Source organism: Callospermophilus lateralis, chromosome 2 (assembly GCF_048772815.1).
Source record: "Callospermophilus lateralis isolate mCalLat2 chromosome 2, mCalLat2.hap1, whole genome shotgun sequence".
NCBI lineage: Eukaryota > Metazoa > Chordata > Mammalia > Rodentia > Sciuridae > Callospermophilus > Callospermophilus lateralis.
The window spans coordinates 10,704,721-10,721,329 of record NC_135306.1 but is presented as its reverse complement, the minus strand read 5'-3'; the positions used below and the strand labels follow the sequence as shown (position 1 = coordinate 10,721,329).

The 16,609-nt window shown below is 34.7% G+C and overlaps 1 protein-coding gene across 5 annotated transcripts in view; it reads right to left on the bottom strand.

The window, feature by feature from the left end:
- The window catches only part of Dennd1a (DENN domain containing 1A), a 530,651-nt gene that overhangs the window by 466,383 nt on the left and 47,659 nt on the right, over positions 1-16,609 (bottom strand). For all 5 annotated transcript variants that reach the window (XM_076845503.2, XM_076845505.2, XM_076845504.2 and 2 more), the window contains exon 2: positions 11,488-11,558. In XM_076845503.2, coding sequence (XP_076701618.2) covers positions 11,488-11,558 — 71 coding nt within the window. The remainder of the gene's footprint in view (positions 1-11,487; positions 11,559-16,609) is intronic.

Here is a 16,609-nt window from a genome sequence, read left to right as displayed (position 1 = left end):
AGAAGCCAATTCCATCATTCTGAGTATCAGTGATCATTACTGTTGAGGAACAAAAACTGGGCTAAATATATACTAACTATAGACCATATTCCAGAAATGGGCTATTTTAATAAATCTCTAATACTAGCTTATTCTCTTGGCATCTGGATCTTCTCACAAATAGACAATTTAAATAAAAACTCTAGTTACTGAGGATTGATCACAGAGTTCTTATTAAAATGTAACTGTGACACATAAGTGCAAGAAAAAATATACAGGTTGATCATTTAAATTATTCATGTGCCAGAAGTATGTTTTTCTGAGAACAATTCAGAATTAATCCTACATTTCCTGAAAACAAAAAAAAAAAAACTGGTCAATTCAGGCAGCTTTCTTTTCATCAAGTTTTCATATCTTTCATGTAATCATTTCTATTATTCTAATATTTGAACCTTTTCAAAAAGGAATTTCAATAAATTCTATCTGATTTACTCTCTTAATGACATCACAATTATGAAGTTTTACTGTTTTGTTTTTGTTTGGAGCATAAATAATGCTTTTAACTTGAGGATGATCTTAAATTAAGTCACCACAAGAATACTTTGTTTGTGCCAGTTCCTGTGTTAGACATTGTAATACATATTATCTCTAATTTACAAAACAACCTACCAAGTAGATAAAAGTCCCATTTACACAATGGGCAAACTAAAATTCAGTTTAAATAACTTTCCTAAAGTCAAACAATTAGTGAGTGGCTGAAGAAATCTGAACTTAAGTCTGTCTGATTTCCAAGCCTACAGATTTGTCTGTCATTGCATTGTTTTTATTACAAATTATCCCTGAAGTCACTTAATGACATTGTTATAATCTAGATGCAATTAATCTGCATTTATTTTCTCTTCAAATACAGTTTCATGATAGCAGAAATGTCTAATGCCTAAGAACACATTAAAGGTTAAAAAAAAATTCTCGGGGCTGGGGATGTGGCTCAAGCCAAAGCGCGCTCGCCTGGCATGTGTGCGGCCCGGGTTCGATCCTCAGCACCACATACAAACAAAGATGTTATGTCCACCTAAAACTTAAAAAAAAAAAAAAAAAAAAAATTAAAATTCTCTCTCTCTCTCTTTTTTAAAAAAAAAAATTCTCTTTAAATCAAGCAACTTATTAAAGTCTCCTGCTGGGCAAAGCAAGCTCATGGTGATATCTTTCTTTTTCTAATGAAAGCCTTCAAACAGACTGCATGTTTTCAATGTAACACAAAGAAGGAAATACAAAATGTGTTACGAAATAATACCAAAAGAAGTTCAAAAGCTAAAATACAACTTCCTAAAGGTTTTTATTTTTTTTAAGTCTTCTAAGCATTTAAAACATGAGGCCTAGTTCCTATATTATAAAGCTAACACTCCATTCTCTACAGTTCAGAGCTGTGATAAACCTAAAAATGAATGTTCAAAGAATAGGTAATTAAAGAATTAAATGCATGATAATAAATCATGCAGACACCTGGGAAATCAGTTTTATATGACAGTTTTCAAGGAAGTTGAAGATCTACATTTTTAAGCATTGAAACTTAATCATTTGAGCTGAAAATCTTTCCAAACTAGATTATATATCTCACTGCCTTTTTGGAAAGAATATTTTGAATATAACAGTTTTTTGATAACTTCAAAAGGCATCTCTTAGCTGCCCAGCATCCATTCATTCTCCCTTTGTCTGGGAACAGCACCAGATTTTCCTCTGAGAAACTACTAGCCTGCCCCATTCTCTGGCCATTGAATCCAGGAGGAAATGACTCCCTCACTCTCCCCAGACACCTCAGAGTTTGGTTCACAAATGTGCACATGACTCAGACAGGACCTATTAGAATTAGTACTTGGACCTATAAGACACTCTTTTGCCATTTGGGTAGTTAAAATGGTAGAATATAAGTTTGATTTGTTAGTAGCTATCTTTACCACTGTAATGGAAGCACTTGCCCAGAAATGAACTCAACACAGAAGACAGAGAACCCAGAGCTAAGGGCAGGGAAAGGGAGAGAGAAGGGAAATTGCATGGAAATGGAAGGAGACCCTCATTGTTATACAAAATTACATATAAGAGGATGTGAGGAGAAAGGGGAAAAAAAATTAAGGGAGAGAAATGAATTACAGTAGATGGGGTAGAGAGAGAAGATGGGAGGGGAGGGGAAGGGGGATAGTAGAGGATAGGAAAGATAGCAGAATACAACAGTCACTAGTATGGCAATATGTAAAAACGTGGATGTGTAACCGATGTGATTCTTCGATCTGTATACGGGGTAAAAATGGGAGTTCATAACCCACTTGAATCAAATGTATGAAATATGATATGTCAAGAGCTTTGTAATGTTTTGAACAATCAATAAAAATAAATAAATAAATAAATAAAGGCAGATCTGTGAAAACATGATTAGAAAACCTAGATCTGGCAAAACCGAAAACCAGTTTTACCACTGCACTTTTCAATATTGAGAACCAAAAAATTCTCTTATACTCAAGTCAGATTTGTAATGAAAAAATCCTGATCAATATCATGACTTAATGTCACCAACAAGATCAGCAACTATGCAGAGCAGTATAATACTGAAAAATCCTTGAGGCACAGGCTAAAGACTTTCTCATGAATAAAGGATTTCAGTTTTAACGCATGGACTCAGATACCTACTTAAGCTAGTTACTTCTACTTCCTATTTTTTAGCTATGTTAAATTGATAACACTTGCTGAATAACAGAGTTCTATGAGATACAAGCTCTTGCCTTAAACAAAAATAACTTAAAATAACAACCCCCATTTATAAAGAATTCTTCATGTCTCATACACTGTGCATTCCTATTTAATCATGAAGTAGTGACCCCTCTTTACAGTTGAGAAAATTTGACTCTGAGATTGGCATTTGGAGGGAATTTATTTTAACAAACTTTAAAAGCACACACATAGCAATCCATTTAAAAAATTCAACACACTCACTGCTTGCATAGATTTTAAAGCTTAGTAGATCAATGAATTTCTGGTCCACCTAGAAGGCCAAAGGCCTAATAATGTGAATCACAAATATAGTAAGAAGAGCCACTGTCATGAATAAACCAAGAATTCTAAGACTCCCCTATAATTTGTACCAAAATTGTACACTTTAGCAGCAAAAAAAAAAAAAAAAAAAAAAAACTGCTTCAAAAAAAGTTAAGCATTAATTAATACACAGCTCAATTTCTGTTACTTCCTAAGAACAGCAATTCAAACTCATTCAATATAACCAATCTGGAGCAGCAGCATAGTATAATTAAAAGCACAAGCTTCAAACAATGATACACAATTAATGTAAAATTCTCCATAAAGAAAGGCAAATGGAGACAGGTGCTGTTATGCACACCTGTAATCCCAACAACTTGGGAGGCTGAGGCAGGAGTATTGCAAGTTTCACGTCAGTCTCAGCAACTTAGCAAAGCCCTAAGCAACTAAATGAGACTCTGTCCTCTGTCTCAAAATAAAAAAAATTAAAAGAGCTGGGGAAGTGGCTCAGTGGTAATGCGCATCTGGGTTCAATTCCCAGTACAAAAAAAAACTAAACAGGCAAATTGAGAAAGGCACAAAATGTTCTGTTTCTTCAGTTCAGTAGCAGGTACATGCATTTTCATTTGTTCTTTAAACTCCATACAAACATACATACTATGTAATTTGTGCGATAGTTTTGTAAGTTTTTAAAAAGAATATACACAGAATAGAATTTAAATCCCAACTCCATCAATTAAACATCCCCTTGTCTCTAAGCTTTATTTTCAGTACCTGAGCTGGGTTGAAGCTCAGTGGCAGAGTGCTATACATAGCATGCCAGAGGCCCTGGGTATGATCTCCAGCACCAAAAAAAGTAAATAAATAAATTATTCAATACTTGTGGGCCCATTATTTGCCAGGTACTCTTCTGCATACTGAAATATTCAGGTGTAAACAAAACAATTTCTACCCTCATGGAGCCCTATTTTTATATGTATATAATTAGAATAATATTTTTTTACTTCCTTAAGTAGTGGGCAAAAGTTTTATTATAATGAGTTCTCACTAGGCTCACCTCTAGTTTAAAGAAATAATCATTATTATGAGAATCTTGAAAAAATGAGACAGGCACATGTTAATTCTCAAAGCTACACCTCACATTTTAAAATCAGTTTTAAAAGTTCAGTGGGATGAAGTTCCATGCCTATATGCCAAACAAGACTTTTTCTAACTAGCCTGTCAAGTACTTGGGAAGAATTGGCTTAATATGTCTTTTGAGTGAATGACAATTTGTTTCAACTATGCTACTAAGAATCAAGATCCATTTCACTGGAAAATTCAAGATAAGTAAAAAGAAAAGCTAAAGTAATTTCATCAGAAAACTGTAAGAACACTTGTTTAGCTCATTTATAAAACCATCTCTCCACTGATTTTCTATACAAGCCTGTTTTCTCTTCCCCCCAAATTAACATTATTTGATTTTTCTAACCACTACACATATAGGTAATATCAGCCAATAATTTTATGGAAGATGCCATAAGACTAAAATTAAAATGCTGGTTCTAAAACTTAGAGGTTTCCAACCTAGATAAGTTAGACTTTCTGAGCCTCAGTTTCCTCAAACCTAAGACCCATTTTATTGAGTTATCCAAGGTTGAAAAAGATAATATTAAGAAAAGTGAATAAGACTTACTAAGGACTCAATAAGTAAGCTCTTTCATTACTACTGTTCAAGCTTGTTGTGACTCACTATCCTTAATATTATTGAAAAAGAAAATGATAATAAATTTAGTTGGTATCTGTCAAGAATATTTAAATCTGTAATAAAACTTAACTCTCTAAAAAAAAAAAACCTTCATTCTCAAGAGTTTTGCATGTGTGAGCGCACACACACACACACACACACACACACCATACAACTTCAAAACAGACAGCATCGTTTAAGTTCATTTTTGTAAATGTCTAGTAATAGTGAATATCCTCTGTAACCATAAATTCAAGCAAAGTTCCTCGACCACAATTACAATTTTCTAAAATGAAAGCTAAAATTCAAACTAACTGAGGCATATTCTCAACCATTAAGAGAGACTTTAAGCAAAGGTTTTTTCTTAAGGCTAACACTCAGGTAAATGAACAACTCAGCTACCAAAACACCAAGGCTTATGCATTGCTTTCACAAAATCCTCACAAGTTTCTCAACTTGATTAGCCCCTTCTTTTTAAAAAGTGGTCACTGGACTAACGCATTAAAAATGCTGTAAAGGGAGTGGACACAGGTGGAAGCTGGTCTACTGAGCAGCCCTGAAGAACCTGATGCTGCCACTCTTCCAATGCTAACTTAGCGTCTGCCAGGAAGAGTGCCCATGCAGGCTCAGAGATGCCAGCTACAATGAGCAACGGGTGTTGGGAATGCATTCCTGAGTTTCTGCATGGCCAGCAACATCTAATCATGGAAGCTTACAAGCTGATCTCTCTTGCAAGAGCACCCTCTTCTGAGATGTTTGGACATACAGGCTGAATTCAGCCTTGGCAGCTTTCCAGGGTGAGGTGATTCCCTTGATTTTCTGGAATCCTTAAGTAAAGGTGAATTCTTAACAAATACACCAGCTTCAGTACAAAAATAAAATGTGGCAAAAAGACAGCATAAAAAATTAAGAACAAAGTAAATCAAAAATCTCAAAATGGGGCTGGGGACATAGCTCAGTAGGTAGAGTGCTTGCCTCAATCTCCAGCACCACCAAAAAAAAGGGTGGGGAGCTGGGGTTGTGGCTCAGTGGTAGAGCGCTCGCCTAGCATGCATGAGGCTCGGGGTTCAATCCTCAGCACCACATAAATGGCAAGTGTTATACACGAAGAAGTTCACTGGTACCATTTATGACAGAATCCTGGACGCAATCTAAAGACCTAATCATACATAAATATAGCATATACATTTTATACAACAATTCATAGTAACTAAATGATTTTTACAAAGCTATATTAATAATTTTAGGGTAAGCTAAAGACTAACTGAGGGAAGGAAAAAACACATAGCAACAATCCAGAAAAAAATGATATATATTTTTTCTAAACATAATATTCACACATACACAAAAGAAGACTGCAAACTGGGCACGCTGGCACACGCCTGTAATCCTAGCAGCTCAGGAGCTGAGGCAAAGAAGAAGACTACAAGGAAATAAATACACCAAAACATTAACAGCAGGTATTACTGAGTGATAATTTCTCTTTATAATTTTTCAAAATTTTTAAAATTTGATGCATACTCAAGAACTAATCACTAAACAAGCTACTAAAAATTTGAGAAATAGAAAACAATACACTAGCATAAGCTGCCAATATGTATTAAATACCCTAAGAAAAAATTTAGTATATATATTGCAATGGGAACATAACATAACACAATATGAAAAAAAAAGTCTAAGAATAAAACTCCCACAGAAGTTTTCTGCTTTCTAACTTACCTTCTCACAGAGGGATTTAATGCCTTTAGGGAGATGCAAACAAATTTCAAAGAGAAGATTATGCCCAGACAGTAGTACTGTACAAGGTAAGGTTTATATCTACGTTTGCTCAGATACTTTGGTACACATCAGAGATTCAGATTCAAGAAACAAAGACCAATATTAAGGCAGATTCTTCACAATCATCTAAAATGGCAAAAATAATACATTAAATAATATAGGAAAAAGGCAAACATAACAGTCTTGGTGGTGCATGCTTATAATCCCAGTGACTCAGGAGGCTGAGGCAGGAGGATTCCAAGTTCAAGGCCAGCCTTATCAACTAAGCAAGAGCCTATCTCAAAATCAAAAAGGACTGGGGATGTAGCTCAGCAGTATAGCACCCCTGGGGTTCAATTCCCGGTAATAAAAAAAAGTAAACACAAGAAGGTTATAGAAGTAGACAAAGGTGTCTAAAAATCAAATATTCAGTGACAGCTTAGTCAGTGGTAATAGCAACTAGGAAATTTTACAATTTCCAAAGAAAACAAGCAGTATCATAAGTTTGTCTATATAGCCAAATTTTATTCATACAATCTATGGAAGGTGTTCCCTTCAGTGTTAGGGGATCTTACTATAATTTCGAAGACAGATCACATGTCTCTCCCATGGGAGTCATGAGACATTTATCATAAAACAGAACCTGTGCGGGACAGTTTCATGTTTTCACTAGTGTATATATTAAAAATAATCAATGAAAAAAATAGCTCTCTTTAAAGTTTAGTAATATTTTTCACCAGCCTTTCTCACATGTCATTTTTTAATTTTAGATAATTTTGTAGGTGTGATTTGATGTACTTGATTACTCTGTAAACTATATTTTAAGTAGAAGCATAGCATACCTTAGTAATTAGGGTTTATTTAATTTCTCAATTTTTACAAATCATGGATGAGGAAAGAAATTTAGAGTTTAACTTTTCCAGATATTAAGCACATAATAGAAAACTAAAATCCTTGGTAAGACCTAAATGTGAAAGACAAAACTATGAAATCTCTTAGAAGAAAATATCTTTATATTGGGAGCACAGGGAAAATATTAATTGTACTATATTAAAACCAAAATGTTTTGATCAAATATTCTAAAAACAGTAAAAACAAACCCTAGACTGGAAGAGGATATCTGTAACACATATAATTATATAATTAATATCCATATTATGCAATTTCTTATAAATCAAAGAGAAAAAAATAAAGTTTTAAGAAGAAACTTGAACAGGTCACTTTATAAAAGAAGATAGAGGGCTGGGGATATAGCTCAGTTGGTAGAGTGCTTGTCTTTCATGCACAAAGCCCTAGGTTCAAATCCCAGCACCACAAAAAAAAAAAAAAAGAAGAAGAAGAAGAAGGTAGATACCCAAGATATCAATAAGCATATGAAAAGGTACTCAATCTCTTTAGTCATCAGGAAAATATGAATAAAAACAACAAGGAGATACTATTATACAACCATCAAGTTAGCAAAAATCAAATTGAACCATACCAAGGGCCGACAAAGTAGTAGAGCAATAAGAATTATTAAGCACTGAAGACAGGAATACAGACTAGCACAATCAGTTTTGAATATCAGTTTAGCATGATCCAGTAATCAAGTATTATATATTCTACAGAAATGCCTGCTTACATGTGCCAGAATTTATGTGTAAGAAAGATCACAGCATCCATTGCTTGGAATAGCCATGTTCCCAACAATATAATAAATAATTTATGATATAATTTTATACTGTATTTACATACTGATGAAAAAATAAATGAATGCTGTTACATACAACAGAGAGGACCCTTACAAACATAATCAAGTAAAAACAGCAGCAAAACTATATACTGAGGAATTTTTTTTCTATAAAATTCAGAAATAGGTTTGATTATACTTTTTAGGGAGGTAAACTGATATAATGAAACTAGTAAGAAAAACAAAGGAAGATTGGGGTTGTGGCTCAGCAGTAGAGTGCTCGCCTCACATGTATGAGACCCTGGATTCGATCCTCAGCACCACATAAAAATAAATAAGTGAAATAAAGGTATTGTGTCCAATTACAACTAAAAAATAATAAATATTAAAAAAAAAAAGAAAAACAAAGGAATGGTTACCAGAAAAGTCCAGATAGTGGTAACCTCTGAGAAGGGGAGTGAGGAACATCTAGGGTGCTGGCCAAGCCCACCTCTAACATTTATAAGTCCTAGAAAGGGTACAAAGGGAGACCCACAGACCACATGTCTAATAATTTAAAAGTTACACAAGCTTACAAACTATTAAATAAGGTCTACCCTATCATGATAAATATACATTAATAACTTAAGGCCACAGTCAGCATTTGTGGATTCCCTAGGGTTCCACAAAGAAATGTGGTGGTGCCATGAGCATGCCACAGTTCACTGCCATTGTCCCCTTCTGTATCCACCGCAGAAGGGACTTTGCACACAAGTGCAATCACCCCCACTGACAAATCTAAAGGTTTGCCCCATATTCTACTCAAAACCACCAACAGCAACCATTAGGCCTTGGAGTAAATATACTAGCAGCTCAGTCCATCTTCAGGGGGACAGACCCCAGAGGAGAGACTTGTACAGGTTCTGAAAGCCAGCTCTGAACCATTCGGGCAAGAAATTCTGAAATCCTAGATACTCAAATCAGGGTCCAGGATGAAAGGGTTCAGGCTCCAATTGAGCAAGTCCCATACAGAGGATCAGGCACTCCTTGTATCAGAAGATAAGTGCCCAACTAGGGCCCCCTAAAGCAGTGGCCCCCTAAACAACAGGGCCAGGTCAAGGGTCCCTCCTGTCAGGATAGGTATCTCCACAGAACCATGCAACATTGTAACTTCTAACCTAGATAGTGGTAACATGGCCACTTACTTTATACTTGTTCTATTTTGTTTTGTTGTTTGTGATGCTGGGGATCAAACTCAAGGCCTTGCACATGTGAGGCAGGTGCTCTACCACTGAGCTAACCCCCGACCCATGAACTATTCTTTTAAGTTTTTCTTTCAAAATACATTGTTAAAATCCTAAAGTTTAACCCAGAAAAGAGTTGCATATTAAAAAAAAAAAAAAAAAAAAAAAAAAAGGAGAAATTAGATGGCTAGGATAAGGGGGTAGGATAAAGACTTTGTTTTATTCATTCTTTCATCTCATTTTGTACCTTTCAAAATTTGTTTATATCCAAAAAAGTCATGGCTCAGTGACAGCACACTTTCTTGCCTGGCACATGTGGGGCACTGGGTTGAATCCTCAGAATCACATAAAAATAAATAAATAAAATAAAGGTATTGTGTCCATCTATAACTAAAAGAATATTTTTTAAAAATTAATTTTTACTTTATATGCAAACAGAGATGTGAAAAATTGTGGTTTATGTGTGTAATAAGAATTGTAATGCAAAAAAAGTACATGTATAAAGGCATGAATTGGCATGAACATACTTTATATACAAAGATATGAAAAATTGTGCTCTATATGTGTAATAAGAATTGTAATGCATTCCACTGTTGTGTATTTAAAAAGATAAAATCTATTTAAAAAATTAAAAATAATAATTAAAAAATTAATTTGAATTTTCACAGGGAAATCCTAGAATATTAAAAGAAGAAAACATTAGAAACTGTAAAAATAAAACCTTTTATCTTTGAATTTATCTGTCAAATCATAGCCATCATGGAATAACTACTCTGTGAAGTTAGCTCATGCAGGAGTTGTTGCATGTGAACATGCACCTGATAACACAGTACTTCCCTTCTAAACCCAATGAACAATAAGACACAAGTTAATAGGGATGTTTTACCTTCTGAGAATCAGAAATTTGTAATATGCTTCACAGCCTTCCTAAAATAATCCAGAAGACAGAATATAGTTTTTCAAGTTTTCTATGAAAGAAAATTCTTTCATTTTAATATTAATATCACTGCAAGTAACAGGAATAGACACATATGCTATATTCGCTGACCCCAAGAGGTAACTTAGCAGAGCAAAGAGAACTTAAAACAAAAATCTTGGCCATTCCACATAGTAGTTACACAAACTCAGTAAGTTATTTTACCTGAGATTCTATTTTCTCACAGTAATGATGAGAATGTCACTCAACTAACATTAAAGGTTGTACTGTAAGGTTAACAATACAGATATCAAGCAAGTAAAGCAAAACAACAGGGACTCAATTAAAGATAGCTAAGTTTATTATTATAATCTAATTAAAATAACGAAATAGAAAATATGCCCAAAGTTGTAAAGCCAATTAAGGATATAACTACCATTAGAATCCTGATTACTGCAAATTTCCAATCTATGGTAAATTCATTCTCCCTAAGCACCAAATAATAAATGAGAGTGTTTGTGTGTATGAACCCAAAGCCCCTAACATTTGTCAAAATGCATCTCTCTCTCAGGAATCAAGAAAAAGAACACTAGATCGTAAGGTTACTTTTCTCACTAACCAAAAAAATTTTAGATCAAGAAGAGATATACACAGCCTGTTCAAGATTCCCTAAACTTATATAAGACCCTATTGTCCAGGATACATATCCAAATTAGACCAAAAGCTAAAACAGAGAAAGTGTTTCCTTCAAATAGTCTCCAGACTTCTTTTTTACCATCAGCATTTGCTAAACTAAGTTCACTTTGTGCATCTCCTTTCAGTTTAATGTCAGAGAATTCTCTATTATATTGTACCCCATAATCTAATTCTAAGCCTTGCTCATTAGCAAGGTGACAACATTTCACATTAAATAGTTGACTTCCAGGCAACTGTGACAGATGCAAATGAAGATTCAATGATTACAATGAATAATGCCATACTTTAAGCCTGCTATCGCAGTGACTCCAATTCAGCATATTCACTGTGCTTTTATTCTCCATTCTTCCTAGGATAATGTGGGCATGAGAAAAAAGGGAAAGGCACTTACATAGACTTAAAGACAAATAACAGTTTAATCACATATTGTTCCATGTGCATGGCTATCTCATACAATAAGGAAACACATCAAATCATAATTGAACATGCAAAGTACCTGAAAGAGTGCCACCTGTCCGAGGATAGGCTACTTCCACATACACTTCAAATGTGGTCTCTGGGTTTTGCCTATAAAAGAAACAGATTGTGATTACTGACAAGAACTGAGGTGGTATGAGGCAAAACCTATGGGCTTAAAATCATTAGCATGCAACTAAATAGCCAATGAACTTTCTACAAACTACTCAACTTCTGCACCACAACCTTCCTAATCTACAAAATAAAAATCAGCTAACTAGAATTACCATAAAACTTCTGGAAAATAGCAAAAATTGTCTAGGCATAATGTCTGGCAAATAAAAAGTTAGCCATTACCATTATTTGACAGATGTCATATTTCCAACTTCCATAGCTGGATCTCCAAATTCATAAGTAGAATTTTGAAGAAACCCAGTAAAAAAAATAGCCCATTCTACTTTATTCCAAAATGTAACACTCATATGATAAAATAAACATGCTGTTTATAGCTTTTAAAGACTGAAACAAGATAAACAGTGCCCTACCTTATTAGACATTGTGAAAACAGGATGCTAATCTAAATTAAAGATACTGTTTCCACATAGTGACTTTCACTTGTACTGGCAATGGCAAGTGTATAAAAGTTCATTATTATTTTTTTACCTTTTATGTAATATATTCATATTAAGTATTTATTTAAAAGATCACAGCACTGGGGCTGAAGTGGTAGCTCAGCGGTAGAACACTTGCCTAGCACGTGCAAGGCATGGGTTAAACCCTCAGCACCAAATAAAAGTAAAAATAAAGGTATTGTGTCCAACTACAACTAAAAAAATATTTAAAAAAAGATCTCAGCACTAATAGATTTAAGAGTTAATAATTCTGGATGATAAAGAATATTATATTATTATATATTAATTATATATATATATATTAATATTATATTATCTTCGGATTTTCCCTTTAATATCAAAACTACAATTAAAAAAGATTACTTCTAAGTTGAATGAAAATCACTTACCAGAAGAAAATATTCTTTCAAATGTCTATAACTAAATTCTATTTTAAACCTGACAACAAAAGTCAGATAAGAAAAACTGAGTTGTCTAATAGTGTCTAAGGGTTAATTTAAATCACAGAAATACTTTGAATTTTTCCCAGTAAAGTCTAAAACTTTTCAAAATAATTACATCATTTATCTCATTTCATCTTCATCATAACCCTATGAGGAAGGTGTGTTGGCCATGACTTTCAACATGCAGGTGAGGAACCTGAGACAAAGAGAGTCTAAGTAACTGGTCTGTAGTCCCACAGCTAATTAGAAACACAGCCAGCACCAGAACTCAGCTCCCAGCCCTCAAATTTCATGTTTCATTGACTCTAAGGTGAACTCTCATCCTCCACCCTTTCACATCTCTTGCAGCTCATAGCATTTTACAATTCTAAATGGCAGCAACTTTTTCTTTCTTAGTAATATACAAAATAATAGTTCATCTTATAGGTAATCGTGTCTTAAAGTCAATAAAATATGATAATATTTCCTCTAATTCCTTAGAAATAGAAAGCAAAATGTGTTTTGTGAATCAAGAAGCTACTTATTTATCCTGTGGAGGATCATCAGATTTTCACTGGAAAGAAACATGGACTTTTGCTTTAAACATGTGCCTAGAGGATAAAAAGAAATGACTGCTCTGAAATGCAAGGCACTTAAATACAACTTCTCAAATATAATATTTTTTAAATGAGACACTAAATCAGAATCTTACTTTTAAAAAAATAAAGTTTGAAGAAGGCCTTAAAAAAAAAAAAAAGGCTTGCACACTTTTTTCCCTAAAAGAAGGTACAAAATGACCTACAAAGTTTGCACCCTTTGACACATTTGTGGAAAATACCATATGGAAACATCCCATTCATTAAGAAGCTCTCAAGGTAGAGCATTTGATGAAAGAAAGGAGTATTCTAATGTCATCTTTCATAAATAATAGGTAGTTTAATCTGAAATCAGAATTCCCTCCAAAACCTAAAAATATCTTTAAGACTCTCTTGCAACTGATTGAATTTAATCTCAGAATTTCATTCCTCTGCATTTAGAAAATAGTTTTACATAGTAGTACATGCCAGTAATCCCAGTTATCAGAAGGCTAAGGCAGGAGGACTGCAAATTCAAGTCCAGTCTCAGCAATTTAGTGAGGCCTAAGCAGCTTAATGAGACCCTGTCTCTCTGTCTCAAAATAAAAAATTTTTTAAAAGGTAGGGGATGTGACTCAGTGGTTAAGCACTCCTGGGTTCAATCTCCAGTTTAAAAAAGAAGAAAGCAAGTAGTTTTTTAGATGTATTCCATGGGATCCTAGTATTCCATGGAGGGTCTTCAGACTGTCCCCGGTTTTTATCTAGACTTCCATTTTTTTTTTTTTTTAAAAAAAAGAAAGAGAGAGAGAGAGAGAGGAGAGAGAGAATTTTAATATTTATTTTTTAGTGTTTGGCGGACACAACATCTTTGTCTGTATGTGGTGCTGAGGATCGAACCCGGGCCACATGCATGGCAGGCGAGCGCGCTACCGCTTGAGCCACATCCCCAGCCCTAGACTTCCATTTTTTAAATAAAAATAATTAATAAAAGCACATGAAGGTGTTACATGCCAAATTTTACCAAACTGGGGCAGCAACACATTAACCTGTGTCACAAGGTGTTTTGTTTTGTAGAGAGACCTATGTGGAAAATGTCCTGTGTATACTCACCGGACATCTGCTGCTTCTCCCTTTCTCTCTGTAACGCATTTCAATCAGGCTTCTGAATCCACCACACCACTGAAACAACTTGTCACATGGCTAAAACATGCTAAAAAGCACAAATCTCAGTGCTTGTCTTAGCTTCTCAGCTGTTCTGACACAGTTGATCAACTGGTCTTGCTCCTTAAAACACTTTCTTCCCCTTCCTTCCAAGACTTCACTCTGCTAGTACTCTTCCTTCCTCACCAGCTGCTACTTTGCTAATTCTCAAACATGTGAGCTTGCTGCTCTGGAACTTGATCAAGGACTCTGTCTACACTATTACTCTGATTATCCCATTCAGTCTCATGGCTACAATTACTATCATATGCTGAAAAGCCCCAAAGTCATGTCTCCAACCTGACTTCCTCTCCGACTCCATATTTCCTTAGCCTATTCAACATCCCCTTCCAGACATCTAAGAAGCATTTCTAATTTAATAGATAAAACTTTTCTTCCTCAAATCTGCATCTCCTGAAGTCTACCAGTTACTGAAATCAACAAAACAATATTGTCTTAGACTCCTCTCTTTGCTATATATTGCAGAATCAACAAACCAAGTGGCAAATTCTGTTAATTCTACCTTCAGAATAACAGATTACTACCATCTCACCTGAAAACTACAGTATTCCGCCTGGTCTCCCTCCTTGCACCCTTTCCCTTAGATTTATACATAACTCAACTTAGCAGTCAGTAATCCTTTTATTTTAAATTTCAGGTTATGTCAGCCATCTGCTCAAAACTTCCCCAAAGCTTCCCATACGCTTAGCGTGAAGTCAAACTTCTAGTTCTAGAGATGGATAGTGGTGATGGTCACACAACAATATGAATGTACTTAATACCATTGAACTATGCACTTAAAATCGTGAGACAGAAATTCTCATTATTTGTATATTACCACAATAAAAATAAATGTGGGAAGGGGCTGGGGTTGTGGCTCAGTGGTAGGGCACTCGCCTAGCATGTTCGAGGCCCTGGGTTCAATCCTCAGTACCACATAAAAATAAATAAGCAAAATAATGGTATTGTGTCCAACTACAATTGAAAAAATAAATATTAAAAAAATGTGGGAGGGAAAAAAAGTCCTTATAGGACCTGCAAGATTTAGCCTCTGCAAACCTGTCCAATGTTATTCCAGACCTCTCTCCCCTTGCCCAAAGAACTCCAACCACACTAGACTTCTTTCTGTTCCTCAAACAAACCACATTCATTCCTACCTTATAGCCAAAACTTTACACTGATCTCAACTTAAGCAGTCCTTTCCCATCATTCAAAACTCAGCTTACACTTGCCCTTCTCAGAAAGGCTTCTCTATCATACTTTCACCTAATTTTAATTCTCCCTATTATATCTATCCCAACCTTGGTTATGGTCAGTCTTCCTCTTCTAAACGTAAGCAGTTGAAGAGCCTGAATCTTATCTTTCAGGCCAAGAAGTGTTTTCCTGGTAGCTGCCCAAACAAATATTGGAGGCAGGTGCAGTGGCATGCACCCATAATCCCAGTTACACAGGAGTCTGAGGCAAGAAGATTTCAAGTTCAAGGTCAATCTCAACAATTTAGAGAGGCACTGTCTCAAAATAAAAAATAAAAAGAGCTAGGGATGTAGCTCAGTGGGCAAAGTACCCCTGGGTTCAATCCCTAATACTATAATAAACAAATAAATACCGGGTAGAAGGAAGATAGATTTCTGTCCCTGCCTCCAGAGTTTCTGAAGTAGGAACCAAAAATGAGCATTTCTGCAACTACCCAGCTCATCCTGAAGCTGTTGGACTGGCAAGCATACCTCAAGAACCACAGATCTAGATAAATGGAATTCTTCCAAATAAGTTAGTACATATAACATAAAATATAGGTATACCTCAACAATCTATCATTGCAACGGTATTTGCAATAAAAGATACATTTCAAAGAAAAAAGGCATTTTTAGAAATAATAAAGCCCACTCCTTTCTTCTACTGATCTCCATTGTTAGTGTCTCACAGTAATGAGTAATAAATAATAAGCCAAAGGTACTTACTCAGTTCAAATAGCTGGCAGAATTCTATTATAAGGAGACAAAGGTTATAACAGTCTCTCAAAAAAAAAAAAAAAAAAAGAAAGAAAGAAAGAAAGAAAAAGAAAAGAAAAAAGCTGACTAAAATGCTATGAACAAATTGGTCTATAATTATAAGTTATAGTCATGCTTATCCATGATCGTTTACATGTTGCCTTATGGAAGAAGTGGTGACTAATGTTGTGACAAGTTACATAACATACCAACAAATATACACAAGTTATTTTAAGGACCAGTGAAGTTAATGCAGATGGAAGCCTTTCTCTGCAAATCAAAATATAAATTAAAAAGCATTTCCTCTAAATGCAAATGGCCACATAACCCTTACTTAATGTTTTC